Source organism: Lytechinus pictus, chromosome 19 (genome assembly GCF_037042905.1).
Source record: "Lytechinus pictus isolate F3 Inbred chromosome 19, Lp3.0, whole genome shotgun sequence".
NCBI lineage: Eukaryota > Metazoa > Echinodermata > Echinoidea > Temnopleuroida > Toxopneustidae > Lytechinus > Lytechinus pictus.
In genome coordinates, this window is record NC_087263.1 from 4,309,168 (window position 1) to 4,334,427 (window position 25,260).

Below are 25,260 nucleotides of genomic sequence, written 5' to 3' on the forward strand. Positions count from 1 at the left end.
ATGCTACTTCACAATAATCACAACATGTAATTTATTCAATATATTTTGTTCTTTCAATGTGTGTATTCTACATGCAAAGTTCTTTTTAATGTTTTTTTTTTAATGTACATTCTTTCTGTGTTTTTGTTTCTTTAGTAATAGTTAAGCTTTGGTGGATTTAGAAGTTGAATAATGCAATTTGCAACAATAACAGCACTAGCATCTTCATAATTATAATCATCATCATCAGCATCATCATCAACATCATCAGCACTATCATCTTCTTGATGATGATCATGATCGTCATTGCTGTCATCATCGTATTGAGTGTGCCATCGAATAAGAAACAAGATAATCAACGCTTCATATTATCATAATTATTATCTATCATCATGATTACCATCATTACCAATGCTATCATCACCATTGGCATCACTATCATCATCATCATCATCATCATCATCATCACCACCATCACCACCACCATTATCACGATAAAAAATCTTTCTTCTTAAATCAATTTCATACACTTACACTTCTCCAGCAATTCAAATAGACTTTCCTAAATGAACCTACCAGCTGATGGAGAACAAAATCTCAAATTTCACATGCAACTTCATTTTTATCAATAGTTGGTAATATTATACAGTATGTTACCCAACCTAATGTTGTCTCCTCAAAGTGTACAATTTTGTACATTTCTCATCATCCTTTCTTAAACATCAAAATTCAAAATTAGGCAACACCAGAATCTCAGAATGAAAATCAAGAGAGGGACTTACTTTTTCTGTACTTTGGTGATATTTCTTCAACGCAGTATGACGGGAACCATCCCATGCTATGTGCAACACGACCCTGCCAGTAGTTATATTCACCAATCGCTGTAACTGTAAGTAAAGGGTATAGAAGATTGGAAAATCAATTTAAGTCCTGAAATGTTAAAGTGATTGGTTAACATTGGTTTGACTTTTAAAAAATCTGAGCTAGAAGGTCACACTTGTCACCTGTGTCTGTGATATGTTACAAAAATGAAGCCCAGAAAAAAATGCGTTCGAAAATAATTATTTAGTGCTTCAAAAATTGAAATATAAAGTGACAAAAAACACCATCTTAATTTCATCCCATACACTTATGTGTACTATTTAGCCATCTATAAGACGCCTATTTACAAAATCTGGGTTTGCCTTGTAGTTTTAGCTTTTCATTCTCAATAATGGTTGTTTTCAGGGTTTATTAGTTCTAATACATGCACTTGTACACATGTTTCATCTTGGTTTGAGAATTTTTTAAATCGGCTGCTCACGAAGTTAAACAATACCTTTAATGTACTATTTTATCCTATTCATATTTGTTAACTTTGAAAACTATCATCATCATTGTTATCTATCTAATCTATCTGATCTATCTGATCTATCTGATCTATCTATCTATCTGATCTATCTATCTATCTATCTATCTATCTATCTATCTATCTATCTTATCTATTCTATCTATTCTATCTGATCTATCTATCTATCTATCTATCTATCTATCTATCTATCTATCTATCTATCTATCTATCTATCTGTCTGTCTGTCTGTCTGTCTGTCTGTCTGTCTGTCTGTCTGTCTGTCTGTCTGTCTGTCTGTCTATCTATCTATCTTCTATCTATCTATCTACCTTCTATCTATCTACATATATATATATCTATCTATCTATCTATCTATCTATCTATCTATCTATCTATCTATCTATCTATCTATCTATCTATCTATCTATCTATCTATCTATCTTCTATCTATCTATCTTCTATCTATCTATCTATCTATCTATCTATCTATCTATCTACATGTATCTATCTATCTGTCTATCTATCTATCTATCTATCTATCAACTATCTATCTTCTATCTATCTATCTACCTTCTATCTATATACATATATCTATCTATCTATCTTCTATCTATCTATCCATCTATATCTATCTATCTATCTATCTATCTATCTATCTATCTATCTATCTATCTTCTATCTATCTATCTATCTATCAACTATCTATCTTCTATCTATCTATCTACCTTCTATCTATATACATATATCTATCTATCTATCTTCTATCTATCTATCCATCTATATCTATCTATCTATCTATCTATCTATCTATCTATCTATCTATCTATCTATCTATCTACCTTCTATCTATCTATCAACTATCTATCTTCTATCTATCTATCTACCTTCTATCTATATACATATATCTATCTATCTACATGTGTCTTCTATCTATCTATCCATCTATATCTATCTATCTATCTATCTATCTATCTATCTATCTATCTATCTATCTACCTTCTATCTATCTATATATCTATCCATCTATATCTATCTATCTCTATCTATCTATCTATCTATCTATCTATCTATCTATCTATCTATCTATCTATCTATCTATCTATCTATCTATCTATCTATCTATCTTCTATCTATCTATCTATCTATCAATCTATCTATCTATCTATTTTTTTCCTGGGGGGGGGGGGATTAGGCATATATTACAAGACTACATTGCTTAGAATGTTGCATTATGGGTAATAAACCTGGCCAGATATGAGTAGTTGAGGACTTGAGGTGGGGCTATTTAGGCTACTAGTTTGTATGCCTTTTTTTCACAGATTTCATAAACATGTATTAAGTTTTAACCCATTGCCGGGTGATTCCTGTACAAAGCCTATGGGAAATAAAGAAATCAGTAGTCATCGGGTTAACAACCCTTGAATTTGATGTCTACTTTCCTCTCAAACAATCAAATGACAAGATTTCAGTAGTTTATAACTGTAGCTTGTAAATTGACATTGAAAACAACATTTTTGGAACACAGTATTACTCTCTTCCAATCAAATGACAGAATTTCTGTCGTTTTTAACTGTAGCTTGTAAATTGACACGATAACAAGATTTTTGGAACACAGGATTTACTCTCAACTAATCAAACGAGAGGAATTCAGTAGCTTAAAACTGCTCCTTTAAATTGACATCAATAACAAGATTTTTGGAACACAGTATTACTCTCAACCAATCAAATGACAGAATTTAAGTAGCTTGTAACTGTAGTTTGTAAATGAAACAGGGCCCTACATTCTTACCTTCCACATGGTCTCCTTTATGCAAGGAAAGTTCGCCGACCTCTTGAGCGGAGTAGTTTTGTTTGGCGATGTAGAAACGCCCCTTAGGGGCCTCTTTTATTCTTCTGTGAATCATGGGGGCCTTCAGGGGATTCGCCCCACCTGAGAGAGAGAGAAAAGTAGATGAAAAGAAATTAGATTTAATTATATTATTCGTTCATTTATTTAACTATTTATTAATCCATTAATTCATTCAATTATTCATTCATTATTTATTTATTCATTTATTCATGTATTTATTTATTTGTTTATCTATTTATTTATTTATTTTTTCATTTATTCAATTACTTATGTATTTTCATAATAAATCTATTTATTGATATTTCTATTTATTCATTTACTTTTTCATTTATTATTTATCTATCTAACTATCTATCTATCCATTTATTTATTTGCGACAAGCAAATGTTTACTATCAAGGTAGTTACACTTCTATCACTGAGGGAGCTAAGAGGCCGTTCTCATTACGCTTTCTAAAACTAGTTTACTGGAAACCGATTCAGGAAACCAGTTTGGAAGATCGCTTTGCTAGCGTTCCCACTTGATCACACGAAAGTGGTTTTCAAAATCACTTCACGTAAAGCGCTCTTATTGCCATGGAAACGCTCTCATAGGGGTGACATGTTTCGCGCGAAATTCGAAACCGCAGCAAGGCATTCTACAGCTGTTGTGTGGAGTAGCGCGCTCAAAATGTGCGAAGATCGCTTCCCGAAGAACGGTTGTGTCCTCACTTACGCTAAAACCAGTTTAACGAGGCGAAGCGATCTTGAAAACTACATCGCGAGGTGGTTTTCCAAACTGGTTTGGAAGATTGCTTCCAAGACCGCTTCGACCGTTCTCACTACACGTTAAACTAGTTTCCACTAAAGTAGTTTCCAGTAAACTAGTTTTAGGAACGTAGTGAGAACAGCCTCTAATATTACCTTTGAATACTTGGTAAGCAAATGGAGTAATAGATATCATAGAAAAATCGACACAGAACAAAGATAATAAATATCATACTAATTAGGGCATTGCAAGAAATCTACAATTAATAGCAAGTCAAATTTGGGTTCCAAAATCAATCATAAATATTTCAGATTTACACTCAATTACTGGTCAGCTTTTCTAAGCCAGAAGGTAAAACTGATTTGCAATACTTAGTTTCAAGTTTCATTTATATCTCCTCAAGAGATCCGATAAATACAAAATGACAATGTATAAAAATAATGTACTTCAAATAAATTGAAATTTTAAAAGATAAAATTAATCCATCAATTGTAAATTTGAAATAAAAATTTGCAATTGATCGCAAATATATTCTTGCACACACCCATTAGAATAGCAATCCTTTCCAGTGAATGTTTTAACTACTTTTCCTAAAACAATAAAAACTTGAAGCTCATAATCATAGCTTTCACCTTCCTCACCACTTGAATAATCCTTTAAACCAGCATTCAAAATAGATACAGGCATTCAAAACCAGAAACGGCACCACAATTAGTAAAGGCTGTCACAATTACTCATTAATCAAATCGAATCAAAACCTTTCGAATAAAACACCGCAGTCAGGTGGATAGATTAAAGGAATGTCGACTAACGTCAATCTAATTACTTTCATAGTCGCTTTCGAACGGATCGCTTACTGTTACTCGTAACAATTGATGTGAAAGTTATTACGGGCAATTACATGATTACAAAAGCTCATTAATGCATTTTGCAGGTACATCAGACAATGCAATGTATAATGTATACATAATAAATACTAGGTCAAAAGATATGCCGAAGGATATGTCCAGTATAAACGTCTCCATCAGAGGTACCAAAGGGTTCCTCAAAAGAGAGGCTCTTCAAAACAGAGTTAGTGCAAAAAAAAGATAATAATAGTAATAATAATTGGATTTATATAGCGCTTTTTCCAGAGGATACAAAGTGCTGTTGATGGAATAAGTTAGGGTTTATGGAAGTGTATTTTGAGATGTTTTTTGAAGAGGTCAAGAGAAGAGAAGTTTCATAAAGATGGAGGGAGTTTGTTCCAAAGACGGGGGGGGGGGGGGGCAAGAGATTGAAAAGAGTTGAAACCGGCCTGTGTTCTGGATTTTGGAATGACATAGGAAGGGGCAGCTGCAGAATGAAGAGAGTATGTAGATCTTTGTTGCTGAAATAATGAAGAAATGTAAGAAGGAAGTGTGGTTGACAGAGATTTATAGGTTTAAAAAAGTATTTGATAATGTATTCTATCCAAAAAAAAAGAAAAGATTCCTTAATATAGGAGTTTATGAATAGGAAAAAAAATGTTTTTCATGAAGAGGCCTGCATCCAAACTCCCCCCCCCCCAAAAAAAAAAAAAAAAAAAAAACATGATAGCTATCACAAACCAAATAATTGGTAGTGTTGGAGATTTGCAATGATAAGGAATAATGATAAATTACATGACAGTGGATACCAGGGGGCTAAAACACGAAGCTTAGCAATCATTGTAGAACCTTCTTTTATGATTGATTGAATTGACAACGATATAGAATCAATTGAAAAATCAAACGTATGATCAATCATTAACCTTCTGTAATATGGATCTCAGGATTCCAAACAAGGTCATTGTTACAATGCCCATTTTATAGCGATTATTCAATATAAAGATTCCCAAAAGGAAACACAATCAAAATACAAGTGAACCTAACTGATATATAGTAAAATGATAGATAATTTAAAAAGCAGTATTTTGTGTAATGCAAATAACCTAAAACCTCCACATTCAATGATTACTAGAAAAAATAATATTTCTGCAAACAGCATGTAATAATTAAACAAAGGTCCTTAAAAAATATCATACGAAAAGACTAATCAAGTGATCGAACATCATCACAAAAGAGGGAGTATACTTGCAAAACACAGACCATAAAATTTGAATAAATTTCGAAGACTCAACTTCTGGGAAGTTAAAATTACTTCCCCCTGTTTCTGAACTCACCGAATCCTTAAAACAGAGATTTGACAAGAATATGAAATCCTGGACAACTGTTGAAAGCTCCTCTAACAATAATCCTGGCCTCATCGAGATGTCAAGCTCTTAACATGTATATGCATATATGCGGAGCCGATGAGACAAGATTCTAATGCACTATTTCCTCAACGAACGTCACATTTACTGACTGACTGACTGCATGGAAGGGACTAACAAATTAAAAACCACCTTGTGAGTTTTAATCAACCGTCTGGAAAAAGAGACAGAGGCAGGCATAAACCGAGAGCGGGAGGGAGAGAAGGGTAGAGAGAGGCAAGATATAATCATAAGAAGTAGAAGAGGGAGAAAGAGAAGAGAAGAAGAGGATGTAGGAGGATGATTAGAAATGGTGAGAGGGAGGGCTGAGGAGGAGAAGACGAAAAAGAGGGGAAAAAGAAAAGGAAGGAGAAGAAAAACAGAGGAGAAGAAGAATGCCAAGAAGGAGGAGGGGTGGAGGAGAAGAAGAAGGAGGAGAAGGAGGAGGAGGAGAAAGAAAAGAAGGGGAAGAAGAAGAAGTAGTAGTAGTAGTAGAAGAAGAAGAAGAAGAAGGGATGATGGAAGGGCGAAAATATAAAAGTGAAAGAGAGGAACAATCAAGAGAAGAGAATAAGGCCAACAGGAAAAATAGTGAGAGGGGGTCTATGAAATGCATGAGAGGGAGAGAGAGAGATAGGGGGAGGGTATATTGGAAAAAAGAGGACAAGTATAGGGTGAGAGAGAGGCAATATAGGAGTTAGACATGACTATGCAATACAGCACAGGGAAAACTGAAAGAGAGAGAGAGAGAAGGAAACAGAGGTCTAAAAACTAAAAAGGGATATCAAAAGCAATAAAAAGGGGCAGAAATAACAAGTTTCAAAGTTACTGATGAGTGATGATGTGTAAATGCGGATTATCGAAACTTCAAAACATAGGGGAAGTAGGAAGACACGGGAGATGGGGCAAAGAGGGGTGGAAAGATCACATGAGAAGCTCACACATAAAAAAAAGAGGAGCAGCAAAATAATACATCAAAGATGAGGGCGATTTACAACCAGAATTGTCCAAAATACCCCCCTCCTACAAATTACCATTATGCTCAACACAAAACATACTTGGAATGAACAGAAGCAAGAAAGTAGGCACTATAAAAGAAAAAAAAACTCTGTGTCAATTTTTCTTGGTGGGGAGTGGGGAGAGAAAAGGGGGAACTGTAGGATAATGAGGAAGAGAGATTCAACAGATATTCAACAGAAGTTTAGTCAGAAATAAATTATAACGTTGAGACGGTCAGATGCACAGGAATAAAAGGGGATGAAAGAGGAACTTGAAATTGCTTGATTAATCATTGACAATAGCCATGTTTACACCAATGCTCATAAAAGATGTTCATGAACATCTCCAGATACAAATTTAGCACACTTTTCACATGGCATCGTAATTAACAGGAACTTGAATGTATGAAAGCTCTATGAAAATCTTTGATTCAATGAAAATAAACTATTCTTAAAAGAATTAGCAAAAGGAATTTGGTAATCAATAAATATTGCCATGTAATCAATTATCCATGTTTATGGAAGTAATGTGAAAATTACTATTCCAGATTTTTTTTTTTACAGAACACTGCAACATACATAAATCTCAAGCTTTGCTTTAGAGCTGACTTAAATATTTCCCATTAATACAATAGATACATTTATTCATCTGATATATGATAAAATCAGATAAGATTTTCTAATTTACATCAATAAATTAACATATCTATCTATTCATTTGCTACATGTATTCAATACATTGAATTGCCATCATAAAAAAGATAAAGACTTCCTATAGTGCATTTTCTTATTCATGTTCCATGGCTTTTTCAAATATGAACTAAGAGAATTACTTGCACATTTTCACAGTAGAAATTTGAAAATGTGCTGGCAGAAGCATTGTGGCACAAGCGCAGTATCAAGGGAAAATATAAAAATTACAACATATTACAAAGAAACTCTGTGATATACCCAATTGCAGGTCAATTCTTTTCTCTCCGGGACAACACACGGTTCAACTAATTTCCGATCCTTTCAGACCATGAAGGATAGTTTTGTCACGAGGAATGGTGAATCACCAAAAGACGACAGACACAGCACATGATTTACATCCAGGGGTCATTTCATGTAGGACTTACAATTATGGAAACTTTGGCAATATTGTAATTACCATGGTAACAAGGCTCAGCATCCAATCACAATCAAGGTTTCCATGGTAGTTACCATCATGGGAAAGTTACAATGATTGTGAAATGAGTCCATGGATGAGTCAGTAGAATGGCCAGAAGTGGCCTTCCTTGTTTCCTCATGATGGGTCATTTCTTCCTCCCTACCCCCCCCCCTCTTTCCTCCTTCTCCTTCCTCTTCCTCTTCTTCTTTTTTTTTTCTTCTTCTTCTATAGTACCTTTATAAAGCTACATGCCTTCCTGGACACACTTCCATGTAATTCCACATAGCTCTAAGTAGCTCCTTACTAAAGGATAATTTTTAGTTCTTGGATAGAGGGAAAAAATGTGAGCTTTCAAACTATTTTCTTCCAATTTAAAGACTGTGATGGTGAAATCATCCACTCTTTAAATGCAAAGGAGCTAATCTGGTCCCTAATCACAAACACTCCTCTAAGAGTGAGATGAGGGACTAGTCCTGATGGAATGAGATTTCAATCTTTCAAGAATGAATTTTTCTTTCTTGGAGTGAAAGTGTGCATCCTTTTTACACTTTCACTTCAAAAAAGGGTAAAAATTCATCTTTTATATACTTCCACTCCAAAAAGGTAAAAATTCACTCTAAAAAGATTGAAATCTCATTCCATCAGGACTGGTCCCTCATCTCTTTGAATTTAGAGAGCACTGCCAAGGATTGCTCTTCTAAATTTACATTAATCATTATTCATATGACAAATAACAACTGAAACACTTGTTAAATACTGCTTAAAGTAAATTAAAACAGAATTGAATCAAATGAATTAGTCTACCTGCTGATCCGTTGCTAAGGCTCTTCTTCTCAGGTGACCCGGGAATGGTTGCTAGGGACATGCGAGACTTGGGTCCATACTTGTCCTCGCTCTGATCTAAGAACGCTTGACCTCTGACCTGGCTTAGCGATTGGCTGTGGCTGATGTAATTGGCCCATCGCCTTCGCTTGCTGAAGGTAGGCGTGTCTTGTGATGAATCTGAAATTGGGTGAGGATGAATCAGGATAGTTTGAGTGATGAAATGGAGTCAGAAAAAATGTCATCCACACAGATTACAAGTACTATTTCAATCTAAAAGAATGCTTTTGTTGATCTCAACTTCCAAATGCTCACAATGTTATTGATTTTTTTATTCAATTTTTCCTCATATGCTCAAAATCTGTTTGTTTGATTTTGCTGTTTTATAAATTCAACTGATAACAAGGGTTTTGTTCTTTTCTGTTTCCCATATTTGATACATGTATGTTTGCTTTTTATGCAAACTCACTGGTTGTGAATATATTGCATGACATAGCAACTCTCTACTTTCGACTGACTGATATTGTGCAAATCAAACATGACCAAATTGATGTTGAAAACAATGCCTGGTGTACATGCTAACCCTTTTTTCAATAAAGATGCATGCAATGAATACTTATAAATATTGGGAACAAATTAAAGATTTTTTATTTAGTCAACATCATCATGTTTAGATTAAAGTGCACAAACATGCGTAATACAAGTAAGTCAATAGGGTGCAGATAAACTCATCATGCAATGTGCATTATCAAACTTGCAAACAACGGTACAAAACAAACATTAAAGTTAACATTCTTTAAAAGCTCAAAATTACTGACAAGATATATTTCCTCATCCTTTTACCATTTTACTGACCGTATTGCTACTGAGTATCTCTTACTTCTACTGTTGCGACTACTGCTACTACCATTACTAATACTTGGAAGAAATACCTCAAGAAAAGTGCCCAAAAAGTTTTTGAAAATAAAATTAGAGTAATTGAAAATAGCCCCAAGAATAGAAATCCAATAGGTTCCATACAAATGTAATTTAGGACAAAGTAAGAAAAACATTCCCCGACAGAAACATAATTTTGCCCTGCTGCATTAGTGAGATTACTATGCAATGCTTGTCCTACAATGACTAAGTATAATTCTACTACTACTTCTTCTAATTCTACTAGTACTACTGCTACTTCTTTTTCTACTACTTCTACTGCTACTCCTACTACTACTGCTGCTGCTGCTGCTACTACTACTACTCCTATTATTACTACTAATTCTGCTGCTACTACTGCTACTACTGCTACTACTTCTACTACTACAACTACTAATAATACTAATACTACTACCACCACTACTACTACTTCTCTACTCCTACCTCTCCTGCTACTACTACTACTTCTACTACTACTACTACTACTACTATACTACTACTACTACTTCTGCTGCTGCTACTACTGCTACTACTGCTACTACTTCTACTACAACTACTAATAATACTACTACTACTACCACCACTACTACTACTTCTTTACTCCTACTTCTCCTGCTACTACTACTACTACTACTACTACTACTACTACTACTACCACTACTACTACTACTACTACCACGACTACCACTACTACTACTTCTGCAACTTATTTTCTACTACTGCTACTCCTAATAAAAATAATACTTCTACTGCTATTACTACTGCTACTTAATACTACTTCTACTTCTGCCACTGCTACTCTTACTTCTCCTGCTGCTGCTGCTACTGCTGCTACTAATACTATTACTACATGTACTACTAATTCCATCATTCCCATCAAGTTTTAGCATAAAATCTTCATTGAAAATTGGCACACAACACTACACTGCATAACAAACATAAATGTGCAAACATTTAAACAGATGAAAAATCACAGGCTTAAGTTTACAGGACGGTACAGATAGAAGAACAGCATGCTCACATTTTTTAGAATACGCACCAAGAGTCTGACCAGAATGGTTTCGTATAACTTCGGCCAACTCAAAATTGTTGGCCAAGATTGCAACCTATGGTAAGAAAAGCAAGGGCATCGCAGGAAAGAATAAAAGACAATGTACGTTAGAGACACCAATACATATGACATATATATCTTTTTTTGAAACTTTCTCTTATCATTTGTAAATAAAATCAATAAAATAATAATAGTGATGATGATGGTGGTGGTGATGATGACGATTACAATGATGATTACGGTGGTGGTGATGACACAGATGACGATCATAGTGATGATGATGATGGTATTTCATATGAAATACAACACATTACAGAATATAAGAGTATTTCTTGCTTAAAATTATATTTTCCCATATAATCAAAGAGTATTCAAAAGTTTTGATACAAAGATTAAAAGACACATCATAAGCGACTCAAGATAGCCACACTGGACTTTTAAATCAAATGTAATTTGTGTATAAATCATAAGTTGTATATATATACTCTCTATATGAACATGCTCTTATGAAGTAGAACTGTATTGTTGGTACATCTTGGCAATGACTTTCCAAATCTTACCGAGAGATGGCGCTATTCAATATTCCAGTAAAGTAGAGATTTAAACCCCTTACTTCATAAGCCTGGTAGTCCCTGCATTACTAGAATTCAGTAGTCAAGATTAGAGAAGAGATCTGGGGGGTGTTTCACCAATAGTTAAGTATGGCTTAGAGTCATGCTTAAATGCCGACGCACACATGGTTTGCAACGCGCAATCTTATTGATCAATACGCAGTAGTGTGCTTCCTCTTAGCATGATCTGACCAATGGGGAGATGCCTTTTATACTGCACAAAACCATTTCAGTGAGACTCTTAACCCGTTGCCCACTGGAACCAGATGATCCCTGTACAAAGCCTATGGGAATCACGGAATTCAGTAGTCAACGGGTTATGTCACACTTTGTGAAACAACCCCCTGAGGTGAAATACCTGGAATGGAGTCTGGTTAGCCTTGTTCTTCGCCGCCCTGTCGGCCCCTCTGTCCATCAGCAAGTGTGCGCATTCTTCCTGACTGTAGAGCGCACTAACATGAAGGGGCGTGTTACCTGCTTCATTGGCCAATGAGATGTTAGCGCCATATAGGAGGAGGAGCTTCAGGGATCGGACACGCCCATAGCGACATGCCTGAAAAGACAAAGCCAAACAGATTTAGAGTTATTAATGTTCCAGTGTACTCTAACAGACTCAAACTGCATGTAATAGAAAGTCAAACAAGCATATAGTCTGTGGGGTTTTAAAACCCTGTATCCCCAAATTGAAAGTTTGAAGAAGAGCTGTATTTTAGAATCATGATGGTGGTAGCAACCTAACATTGTCTGAAAACAGTTTGAAAACAGCTGTTTGCTAAGCCTAATTTGTTTACCTTGACAGCCAATTACAGCTCATCGTTGAGCATCCAAGGTCTTTTTCGTTTCATTCTAGCGTTCTGTTCAGTCATGCAATTTTATTCCGATGAGTATGCTTTCTTTAGTATTTTCGTTCTTAATGGTATTTTCTGAAAAATTCTCTTAATTCCTGTCTACTCACATAATGTAAAAGCCCCCATCATTAGCTATCAACAGGCAAGAATTCATAACAAATCTTTGAGAAGTAACTCAGTCTGTCTAATGTATAAGCCCTGCCCAAATCTTCACTTATCAGATAGTACCATTTCCCTTCATTTATGATACTTAATGCCTTTTTCTACTAAAATCTTAAGAGATCAAATAAGCTATTAAAAAAGCCTTCTCCTACTAATATAATGTATGATACCAATAATTTGCTACCGACGGGTAAGACTTCTGCGCAGTATTTGAGTAGTAACTCCTAAACATTCCTTTTTAGTGAGATACTTAATGCCTTTTTCTACTGAAATCTGAAAAGATCTCATTAGCTAGTAAGTAATACCTTTATCAACTCACATAATGTATAAGACCCCATCCTTGGCTATCGACAGGTGAGACCTCTGTGCAGTCTTTGAGTAGTAACTCTGTAACATGGTTTCTGAGTCTGCCTAATCTATATGCCCTGCCTCCTTTCATATATCAAACATTACCTGCTCTTCAATGTGATACTTAATGCCCTTTTCTACTGAAAATCGTTTACTATTGATGTTATGCCTTCTTCAACTCACATAATGTATAAGGCCCCATCCTTGGCTATCTACGGGCGAGACCTCTGCGCAGTCTTTGAGTAGTAACTCCGTAATGTGCGTTTCCGAGCCTGTCACGATGCTGTAGTAAAGCGGCGAGAGCCCTCTGTCATCCTTAGAGTTCGGGGATGCTCCGAGATCGAGGAGAATCTATAGGAGAAAAAAAAAAGAATGACGGGTTGAATATCAAATTAGATAGATGGGGAGGGGTTAGAGCCAGGGATTTCACAAAGAGGAGGTACACATATCTCAGAAACTTGCTAAGGAATAGGCCCCGCTTTGGAGAAATATATACTGACAAGCATTAAAAAATTATACATTCTTTAACAAGCCCCATTCAAATAAAAACTAAATTGTCACTTTGAAAGGCAAGAAAGGGGCATTTTTGGACTAAAATAGAAAAAGGTGCAAATATCTCCAAAGTAAGTCTATTCCTAAACACAGAATTATTTGAGACGCAACCATACTTTTAGAGCATCACAAACTGAGAATCATTTTAAAGCATGCAATTTGCAGAACTTATTTTAGGGGTTCTTAGGAAAGAATTAGAGAAGATCTTAACCATCCCAAAAATGCCTTTAGAGGGGATCCTGTTGTATCAGTGTGTGAGAAATTTGTTCTAAAATAGGATTCAATGGTCACAGATTTGTAGGTGACAGTCACCACTATCAATCCTCTAAAAAGGAAGTAAGCTAAATGAATTTTTAGATCAAAAGATAAAAAAAAAACAATGACACTTTCAATATTGGGACAGGTGTGACTGCTCCTATTTGATAATTCAAAAGTTTGATTTCTTTTATTTATAAAATCCTACATGATAACCAGAAGTGATTAGAGCTGATGTAAGATTGGATATAAAAAGGCTGCCTTTTTATTTTTCAATTTTTATTTCTTTTATTTCCTCCTTTGTTTTGTTTAATGATACAATATTTTGTAAATGTTTTGATTGCTTGTGATTGTTTGTGATTTGTTTTGATTTGTTCAATAAAAAAAACAAAAAAAAAGCAAAGTAATACAAGGTGGATATAAAGGGGGGATACAGAGAGACAAGAAAAATGCAAAATTAGAAGAGAGGAGATTAATATGCCTAGGATTAATACAGGAGTAGAACAAAATGAATGAAAACATGAAATTCATATAAAAAGAGGTGAATAGGAATAAGAGGGTAAAGAAAAAATAAAATAATAGATAAATAGTGATAGCAATAAAGTGAATCAGGGAAAAATAGATAGAGGAAGAGAGATTGATTGGGCTCTAACAAAAATAATAACATGCTGCAATTACGTCACTATTTCTGTGATCAGATTTCAGCCCAGGCCGTGGGAAATTCGATGCGGAAAAAGGAAGTACGGAATTCCAATCAAAACTGTCAAACTTGAGTGGACACTCGAACCAATTAAGTACCTCACACTAAAGAATGTTTATAAACATTTCAACTTCTAGTAATTTCCTGAAAATTTAAGGAAACATGCATTTCAAAATTTACAAACTATGTCAAGGGACTGAATTTTACTGTTTAAGGCCCTTGGAAGACACCCCAAAATTAAAATAAAATCTATTAAAATAATAATAGTATATGGCTCCTAGAATAATGTTTATTGTCATCATTTCATACTAATGGTTCAGACATATGATGCATGCAATTTGAAGATTTTTTTATATACATTTCGATTTTAGTAAAATAACTACAAATATTCACATTTTACAAAACTAATAGCTTGCTTTAAAATTTGCAACAGGCCTTTTCTCATCTCAATTCATTTTGAATGATTAAAATGGACATGGCACGGTGCCAAATTTCATCAAACATAAACTTTGCAATTTCATCCCACACATACTAAGCACGTTGCCATGGTAATACCTATCTTTAGAACCATAAATCTTTGGCACCCATCAGGGGAATAAAATACTGGGGAGTTGATGGCTTTCAGCAAAAAAAGTAATCACAATTACTTTCTGACATTACACTGCTATTCTGTTTGATACTTTTAAAGGGTTTTCCCCCTTAATGAAAAAGTTGTTTTTATTTCATACTGACCTTTATCATAAAATAAGCGATGGTTTTATTGTTTAATGCAATTCATGAATTTGAAAAAAGGAACTCTTTCATATTATTTTACCATCTCAGTTAATTACCGTAGGCACACCCCTGCCTCATATCTCTCATAATAGTTTGAATAAAATACACTGAAAAAGGGGGCGGGGGTGGGGGGTATTATTTGCTAAGTGTACTTAATTCATGTGCCCCATAACATAAAAAGATATGATCAGTCTAAAAATCCATGTTAACAGTTTAATAATATTAATGTTATAGGATTTGTATAGTGCATATATCCACCTTGTTAGGTGCTCAAGGTGCTCCTTTTATTACCCCGCCTAAGCTAGTCTAATGTTTTGAGGAATTGCTTCCGGTCGGTACCCATTTACCTCACCTGGGTTGAGTGCAGCACAATGTGGGTAAATTTCTTGCTGAAGGAAAACATGCCATGGGTGGGAATCAAACCCACGTTACGAAGATTGAGATAAAAGTCTTTGCCACTAGACCACGACGCCCCCACAAAAATAAGTTTACAATGGGTCATTCCATCTGGATTCACCCAGTGGTTGCACCCGACCGTCTCAGAATTCGTTGTAATTTGGTACACATAAAATTCAACATGGCCCACGTACAAAACAAAAAAATAAGTCCAATTGGTCCGTCGGTTCTCGCGCTAATGTTTCATTTGTGAACTGATGAGCTTAATTTCTTTTCATGTGCATGCATACTGTAACTTAAGATTGGAAGAAATCATGTAAATGGTTAACACTTTACTAACATGAATATCAGTATGTACATGTAGGACTAGAGTGAAATTTCATGGTATCTTCGGAAGAGTTTTAAAAGGTGAAGAAATAAAATATCATCATTGATTTTAACATATTTTGTCAATATCATACTAATAATTAACATACATGAAAATCAAGTTAAAAAATTATTTGTCCGGGGGTCAAACTCAAGGTCAAAGTAAAGGTCAAAGGTCACGACCTTATAAATTGCTCCAATACATTATTTGATGCATGTTTTGGATTCCTCTCTGAATTTCCTAATAAATGGTACCTGTTTCATGAAAAATGGTCAACACGTTACGACGCAGTGGCCATTGAAAGTTGAAGGTCACGCCCATTTTTGTCAAAACAAGGAGAAAAGGGCGGGCCGTAGCGCGAGAACCGACGGACCAATTGGACTAATTTTTTTTGTTTTGTGCGTGGGCCATGGTGAATTTTATGTGTACCAATTTACAACGAATTCCGAGAGGGTCGGGTGCAAAATTGCACATTCATTGGGTGAATTGGCATGGAATGACCCCAATGCAAAAGATCAATTATATCTGTTTGTGTTACAGGGATAACAAAATTTACAACTTACGTCAAGTGATTTAATATTGCCCTTCTGGACAGCCCGGTGAACTGCGGTGAAACCATGACGAGTCCTGAAATCTAGATGAGCGCCACCATTGACGAGAGCCTTAAGTACGTCCTCGGAGCGGTCCATAGAAACAGCGATCGTCAGGGGAGTTTCTATGGGTTAGAGCGGAAGCAAATACAAGCAACTGACTAATTTCTTGCACACGTAAAATCTTGAATAACAATTGAGGTATTAAGTCGCTAGAGCATTCCTCCTTGTGATCCTGGATTTCAGCTAAAAATGTGCATTATCACCCCTTTCCATGTAAAATATTACAAATGGAAGAGATAAACTTTTCTTCGAAGTTGTTAGAAAAATTGTGCATAAATTTCCATTTATATCGAAGAAATATGTACCTTAACTCTTCAGAGGTATGCGTTCCCCCTCTACTATGAAAAATTTTGAGTTGTGAGAGAAACATTTACAGAGGAAACTAAGGGCAAGGGGAAGTGGAGATTATGCATGTCATGAATCTGACTTTTGCAACTAAATCCAAAATTATTATTACAGAGGAAACACCTCCTAATATTTCTTCAAATACATGGAAAGTCTGGATCAGAGCCTAACCCCAAAGGTCAACTACACCTCAAAATACAAAACCAGCTTCATACCTCCAAAAACAGCCCTGGGATATATTTGGGTGACACCAAATCTATTTTTAGAAAGATAAACATGGCATTACTCCTCCCCTGCACAAGGCACATTTCATACTCTCAGGATATATTTTCAAGGTGAGATATATTAGCTTTGTAACGTTTTGACCTACACAGATCACGAGGGGGGATGGAATACCCCCCCCCCCCCATGAAAGCACACATATCATAATCCCAGGCTATATCATGGAGGTGAGATATATTAGCTTTGTGAGATATTGACCATTGACCTTCACGGACCACAGGAAAACATGGAATAACCCCCCCCCCCATGATGAAAGGACACTTATAATCCCAGGCTGTATTATGGAGGTGATATATATTTATATATTCTTGGTAGAATATTGACCGACAGAGTGTGAAATATAAACGTGGTATTACTCAAGATTCCCATATATATTCGTGTAGCAAACATGTACATATCATTCTCCTATAGGATGTATTTTAGAGAGTATATTTCTCTTTGGCTATATTATAGAAGTGAAACATAAGCCCTAATGTATTTGTGCAATATAGAATTTCACATATATGTGAAAATCTAAACATAGGATTTCCTCAGCGGAAAGCACACATAGCTTACATCATTTCTCTTATCATAGAAATAATAATGGTGGAATATTGACAGATAGAGGTTTACATGAAAAATTAACAATATTATTACTATCACTCGTCTTTCGTGGAAAATCAAACCAATCAGTTTTAATCTTATTTAAGAAGTGAAATAAGAAGTCCTCAGGTTTATCAACCACTGTGCATATATGAAAAATAAACATGGTCATAACTCACTAACAATACAGAAAGCATGCATATCTCTCTTAGGCTATATTTCAGAAGTGAAAAAATATTGGCTTTGTGGAATGTTGACCCTACACATATCATATGTAATAGAACTCCCAGATGAATAACTTTCACACATTGTTATTCAGTGACCAATGCAGAGACATACGGTCAAAGACAGTGATTTTGGCATGAAAATGAATTCTGAGTTTTATTTATCTTCCACGGACAGCCATAGCAATTGTCACTAGATGTATAATTGAATTCCTAGCCAATGTTTTAAATGACACAAGAAGTCAAGCTCTGATAAGTCTTTTCTTCAAGGATAAGACTCAATAAGCCTGTTCACGGTTGTAAACTGTGCACAAGCAGAAAAAGGTCATTGGAGACAAACATGAAGGTGGCTTTCAAATTCACTGACATAGGCATTTGTGATTTGATGATTATTCATGTATTCCTTTCAAAATATTTATCACATCCAAGCTGAAGAGTAACAAATAGAGGCTTCATAATCACTGGTATTTGACAGTAGCCTAAACAATAGTCAAATGTGCCAAAGGCAGACAATAAAACAGATTTCCAAACTCTATCCTTGATGTACTATTCTAGTCACCTGGTCTATACAATGCCTTTTGTTCTTAGAATTTGAATACTCTACCGGTAAAGCTTACGCAACATCTACATTTGAAAATGATAGTGCTTATCCTAATGAAAAATTACAAAGGTCATTTGAGAAAAGTTGATCATGAGCTAACCATGAACTGGCTTATTATAACCATTTACAAAGTTCTGGGAGTTTAGATTTGCAGGGTGAAATTTTCTTACATTCTGCACTAGTTTGTTATAATTATTATGCTGTTTTTTTCTTAAATTACAGTTTGCAACATTTTCAATATATTTAATTTCACAATGTTTCAGGTGAAATTTTATATTTCAATTAGCTTAAGTACTGTAGTTGCAAAGAAATTTAAGTAAGCAGATAGAATTACACAATCTATAACTGAACTGAGAGAATTTCATATTCAATTTAAAGACTAATGAATAAAAACCAATAAAAGCCAAGATCGTTTTAGATGCAATAAAGATAAACAAGCTAGTTCACGAATTCTTCCATTGCAGAAACTGTTTTTTTTTTTGGGTGGGGGGTGGATGTATAAGACTTTTAATTCTGAAAATTGTAAAATTGAAAGTTTAGTATGAAAGGGGTTTCCTGATAGGATAAAAAGGGAAATGATATATGATAAGAAGGTTATTTCCAATTTGTCTAATGCCATTCCGTCTAATAACCAGTTGGTCCTATTGCCATTTAGTCTATATACCATTTGGTTTAGTTAAACTGAAGTGTTAATTGTGCAAAATAAATGAAAAGAAAATGGGTATTAGACCAACTGGTTATTAGACGAAATGGTAATAGACGAAATGGTGATTAGACGAAGTGATGATTGGACCAAATGGTTATTGGACAAAATAGTTGTTAGACGAAATGTTGATGGACGGAATGGCATTAGATTAAACGAAGGTAGACCGTGTGGTGAGTGGACGAGTTGGCAGTGGATGGTTTGGCAGTTTACCGATATGAAGGGAGTTTGAGAATAGTGTACTGTGAAAAGGGGAAAATAACTAGATATCTCAATCAAAGAGTCCTGGCTGACCTAGAACTGTACAAGACAATATCTCAATCAGATATGATGCCTGATAGAGGATAGGCACTGACTATCAAATATCAATATATCTCACATGGAATAATGAGTGATGTCTACAATTGCAAGGAGTGGAGGTGGAGGAGGGGTTTGAGGCAGGGTAGAAACAGGAAGGGGAGGGGGCAGGGAGGGAAAACAGATGAGAAGGAAGAATGGAAAAGGGAAAGGAAAGAGTGAAAGGGATAAGGGAAGGTGTGGTGGATGGAAAGAGTGGAAAGGGGTAAGAACTGATAGAGAAAAAGAAAGAGGGATAAGAGAGAGAGAGACAGAGAGCAAGAGAGAGAGAAACAGAGGTAGAGACCAGGTGACGGGTTTAAATAAGGAGGGAAAAGGGAGAAAAGAGGGAGAGGGTATGAGAGACGTAGAAAGTGAGAGAGAGAGGGAGAAAAGGCATGATGGGGACAACATATAAAAGAAGGAGGAGGGACTATGAGTGGAAATAGGAGAGTGGGAGAGAAAAAGTGAGTGGGGGAGAGAGAAATAGTGAGTGGGGGAGAGAGAAATAGTGAGTGGGGGAGATAGAAATAGTGAGTGGGGGAGAAAAATAGTGAGTGGGGGAGAGAAAAAGTGAGTGGGGGAGAGAGAAATAGTGAGTGGGGGAGATAGAAATAGTGAGTGGGGGAGATAGAAATAGTAAGTGGGGGAGAGAAAAAGTGAGTGGGGGAGAGAGAAATAGTGAGTGGGGGAGATAGAAATAGTGAGTGGGGGAGAGAAATAGTGAGTGGGGGAGAGAAAAAGTGAGTGGGGGAGAGAGAAATAGTGAGTGGGGGAGATAGAAATAGTGAGTGGGGGAGATAGAAATAGTAAGTGGGGGAGATAGAAATAGGAAGTGGGGGAGATAGAAACAGTGAGTGAGGGAGAGAAATAGTGAGTGGGGGGGATAGAAACAGTGAGTGAGGGAGAGAAATAGTGAGTGGGGGAGATAGAAATAGTGAGTGGGGGAGATAGAAATAGTAAGTGGGGGAGAGAAAAAGTGAGTGGGGGAGAGAGAAATAGTGAGTGGGGGAGATAGAAATAGTGAGTGGGGGAGAGAAAAAGTGAGTGGGGGAGAGAGAAATAGTGAGTGGGGGAGATAGAAATAGTGAGTGGGGGAGATAGAAATAGTAAGTGGGGGAGAGAAAAAGTGAGTGGGGGAGAGAGAAATAGTGAGTGGGGGAGATAGAAATAGTGAGTGGGGGAGAGAAAAAGTGAGTGGGGGAGAGAGAAATAGTGAGTGGGGGAGATAGAAATAGTGAGTGGGGGAGATAGAAATAGTAAGTGGTGGAGATAGAAATAGGAAGTGGGGGAGATAGAAATAGTGAGTGGGGGAGATAGAAACAGTGAGTGAGGGAGAGAAATAGTGAGTGGGGGGGATAGAAACAGTGAGTGAGGGAGAGAAATAGTGAGTGGGGGGGATAGAAACAGTGAGTGAGGGAGAGAAAAAGTGAGTGGGGGAGAGAGAAATAGTGAGTGGGGGAGAATAGAAACAGTGAGTGAGGGAGATAGAAATAGTACGAGGGGAAGGGGGGAGGGAAGGGAAAATGGGACAAGGGGAGGTGAGGAGTGGAGCAGAAGGGAAATTTCATAGAATTGAAGTTGGGAAGTAAGGGATGGAAATTTGTGAAATGGAGAAAAAGAGGTAAGAAAAATCAAAGAAAAGATGAAGGGGAAATGGAGGAAAAGGAAGACGAGTGGAAATGAAGCAAATGGTACAGGAGAACGGAAGTGAAACACGGCGATAGAGAGAAAGACTATTGCAGTGTGGGCGACTGTTGCAACTAGTTTTGACTGAACCTACCTACTTTTCCTCACTCACAAAAACATAACCCCAAACATCAAACTCCCATTATCATCTCCATCCCCCAACCCACCATCTCCCATTGCAAATCTGGGAGCGGTTGTTTTTCCATCGTCTACATGGAATTGTTTGGGGGTATTGTTTTCAATAACAAGGGTACAATGTTGCAGTAGCCTGACCTTTCCCTAATGGGAGTCGTAGCATGAACCCTGCATGGTTTTGAAGATGTGAAAATGGAGAGGAATTCTAGGAGGGCTCTGGTATGTGACTGAGGTGAAATAATGACGACGATGAAGGATGGGGAGAGAGTGTAGGAGGGTCTGAGTAGCTCTATGCTAATCTATGTCACATACATGACCATGATCTTTCAACCGCCTTCCAAGGACTACTATTGATAATGGGCTTTCAGCGAGGGAGTGTTTCATAAAGTAAAGAGACAGTGATTTCACTGAATAACTTGCTCATAGCCAATCAGATGAGAGAGTTTTCGATATAGCTTCTAACAATCATCAGTGAAGTCAATGGCTTTTATCACTTGGCTATCGCCTGGGGAGTGATTCATGACAGGACTTGTCAGTGATGTTCACCAACTAACCTGCTCACGACCAATCCAGATGCAAGGATTTTCAATAGCTTGTAACGGTTGTCGGTGAAACTCACTGACAAATCTCTCCATGAAATGCTCCTCCCCAAGAGAGGGTAAGAGGTTCTGAGTTGCTCTACGCTAACCTATGTCACATACACGACCATGATCCTTCAACAAACTGGAAAGGATTAAAGCAGCACTACCACTGACAATTGACTACCATGAGGGGAGTGTTTCATGACAGGACTTGTCAGACGCTTCATCTTTCTAAGTTTTTTTTTTCACAGTTACCATAGTAATAGTCAGATACCTATGCTTCGTAGCCAATTACAAATCAAGGAAACTTCTCAGATTTGACACCTTGATGAAATGCTCTCCTGTTCATCATCCCTTACTCTGCTTGTTGCAATAGAGCCTTAGGGGGCTGAAATGCGCAACATTTGTACCATCCCACAAGCATAGGTACCAATCTAAAGGCCACCGCACACATTACGATTGGTCTGCGACCCGATTTTGGAATAAAACATAGTAGAATTTGATGCTAGTACAGTATTGAGACATGGAATACCTTACTGTGTAATGTTCTAAATCACCATACGAATACCTGTATTAAAATATGTGACTAAGCTATAATCCTTATTAGAATACTGTATAAAGCGAATTCAATATCGAGTCCTCATAGCAGTCGTACGATAGGAAACGATTTTTAACTAATTCGGCCTTTACTCCAAAAGAAAGGCTTGCAATCATCCAAAATTGTTATATTAGTATTCTTTCAGCTAATTTGATCCTGTAATAAAAAGATACTTTTCATTAACATTTTCAGAAAATGAGCAAAATGCAATTGTTACAAAATCGGATCGTGACCAATCGCAAGGTGTGCGGTTGCCTTAAAATATACCACTGCATGGCCACTTACATTACAGTACGTTTGCTGCACACTCAGATATATAAACCACAACTTTATACCATGGTTTAAGTTATGTTGGAGTTCAGAATGTCCGTCTTGAGTTCTATCATTTAAATCATTCCTTTTCAAAATTCAATTTTTCGCCTCTTACCTCCAGTAGCCTCTTCATGGAAGTTGGGGTCCATGCCCTTGTCAGCCAGCTTGTTGATCTTGTCCACTTGGCGGTTCCTAACATAGTCCAGGAACTGCTTCAGGGTGGACTTGGAGTGGAACTTCTTCAGTTGGGCTACATCAAGGTTGAGCTGTCTGTAGACCCTCTTCTTGTAACGGAACTGAAATAAGATATAAAAGTGTGATTATATAACATAATCATTTTTGTTTACATCAGTCCCCAGTGGCGTAATGAGCCAAAAATTTGAGGGGGCCAGAGATGGCACATAGGGCAAAATTTCTAATAACTTGCAAACGAGTACTAAAGGAAAAAAAATTAAAACTTTTTAAACATGTAAATCTAACTTTGTGATAGATTTTGACATAATATCCAGAAGTTAATATCATATTTCACACTTGTTTTCTTTCCTTTTCTTTCTTCTTTTCTTGTTTTCTCGGTCATGAACCTTTTTGGAGGGGTCCATGGCCCCCTCCACAGACCCAATCTGGATGCCAGTTACATTTGCTGAATGCTGAATGAGTGCTAGTGAGATTCGGAATAGATACTACGGTAATTCTACACTTATCGTGACAATGTACAGCATGCCGGATTTATCTCATGGCTATGCAGTATTATGCATGACACTATCAGAAAATGCTACACAGACAACTGTGTCAACCTTTACCAGCTAAAGGATTAACTGAAAAAACTTTTTATCTCTTTTCCTTTAGAGCAATAAACTGTTCTATGACATTTAATTCCATTAAAACTTTTATGACTCCTGTGTATAAGTACCTCAAGGTAGGCTTTCCTTTGGTCTATCGGGTAGTCGCTGATCAAACGCTCCTCATCAAGAAATTTACCAGCTTTGTTATTCTGCGGAAGCATGTAGAAACCATGGTTACGGCTGTCTGGTAGCTCCTAGTTTGGTGAATAAAATTGAGAGAATGAGAGAGGAAGATTCATGAAAGTTTTGTTAATCACCATCAGTTTTATCTTACACTACATATTTTTATTAGCAGAGCATATTTTATACAAGCGAGAAAGAATGAACAAGTTAGCACAATATTACAACTACTTTATTAACTCATTGCCTACTTGAATCATGTGGTCCCTGTTCAAAGCCTATGGGAATCACAGAATTCAGATGTCAGGTTAACAGATTGATGGCTGAAAATAAATATTGGTGAGTGAATAGGTACAAATGGAGGAAATTAGATTTTTATTAAATGAAACATGTACATTGTCAACAAAAATGTCTAAAATACTGCTATCAGTAGCAATAGGCATTAATGAACAACAAATGCAACAAATATAAGGTTGGATCCAAAATCCAAGGGGATGTAGGAGGGATTGGCAAGGGTCTACACCCCCCCCCCCCCCCCATGGTGGGGATAGTCAAACAAACGCTACCTTAAAATACTGAGGACACTGTCAATGGTTCCATGACATTTGCTCTGGAGACAATTGCTCTGCTGTAAATTCTACACACTAATGGCATGACCAACTTCAACCCTGGGTTTAACACTATACCCTACTCTAAACCTAACATAAAACCCCATTGCAACCCTAACCCTATAGCTTAGACAAAATAAAGTCCGGAGCAATTGTCGCCAGAGTAAATGCTGTGTCACCCTGTCAACACCTAAAATACCATCAATACTATAAATGATAATGTTCCACCCATGGTTCAACATAATAAGTAATATAAAAATATCTAGAAAATACCCCCCTGGCTTAAGTTGCAGCCCCCCCCCCCCCCTCTTGGGGGTCCTATGACCAAACTTGACTCACCACATCCGGACACTGAAGGATGTGTTGTTTCATGTTCCAAATACGCTCATCCTTCCTGAAGCATACCGATTTCTGTTGGAAGAAAGAAAAGGGAGAATAAAGACACCAAAATATAAGTTTTAATTACATCTCAAAATAATGAAAATTCAAATATATTTCGATACTTCAAAGCATATTTAGAGCTTTGAAATATTTTCTGTTCATA

General features: G+C 36.4%; 1 protein-coding gene across 2 annotated transcripts; it reads right to left on the bottom strand.

Moving 5' to 3' along the window:
* Positions 1 to 25,125, bottom strand: LOC129282487 (SH3 and multiple ankyrin repeat domains protein 3-like). 2 transcript variants are annotated; one of them, XM_054918383.2, is made up of 10 exons: positions 25,056 to 25,125; positions 24,057 to 24,182; positions 23,262 to 23,442; positions 16,669 to 16,820; positions 13,245 to 13,412; positions 12,062 to 12,256; positions 11,081 to 11,147; positions 9,109 to 9,306; positions 3,099 to 3,239; positions 1 to 866 (listed from the first exon to the last, which is right to left on the bottom strand). In XM_054918383.2, the coding sequence occupies exons 1-10, from the start codon at positions 25,086 to 25,088 to the stop codon at positions 745 to 747; spliced, it is 1,383 nt and encodes a 460-aa protein (XP_054774358.2). In that variant the 5' UTR covers positions 25,089 to 25,125; the 3' UTR covers positions 1 to 744. The 2 variants fall into 2 exon arrangements, with proteins under 2 accessions (XP_054774358.2, XP_054774357.2); XM_054918382.2 differs by having other exon boundaries at positions 55 to 866; positions 11,063 to 11,147.
* Between the last annotated feature and the right edge of the window lie 135 nt (positions 25,126 to 25,260).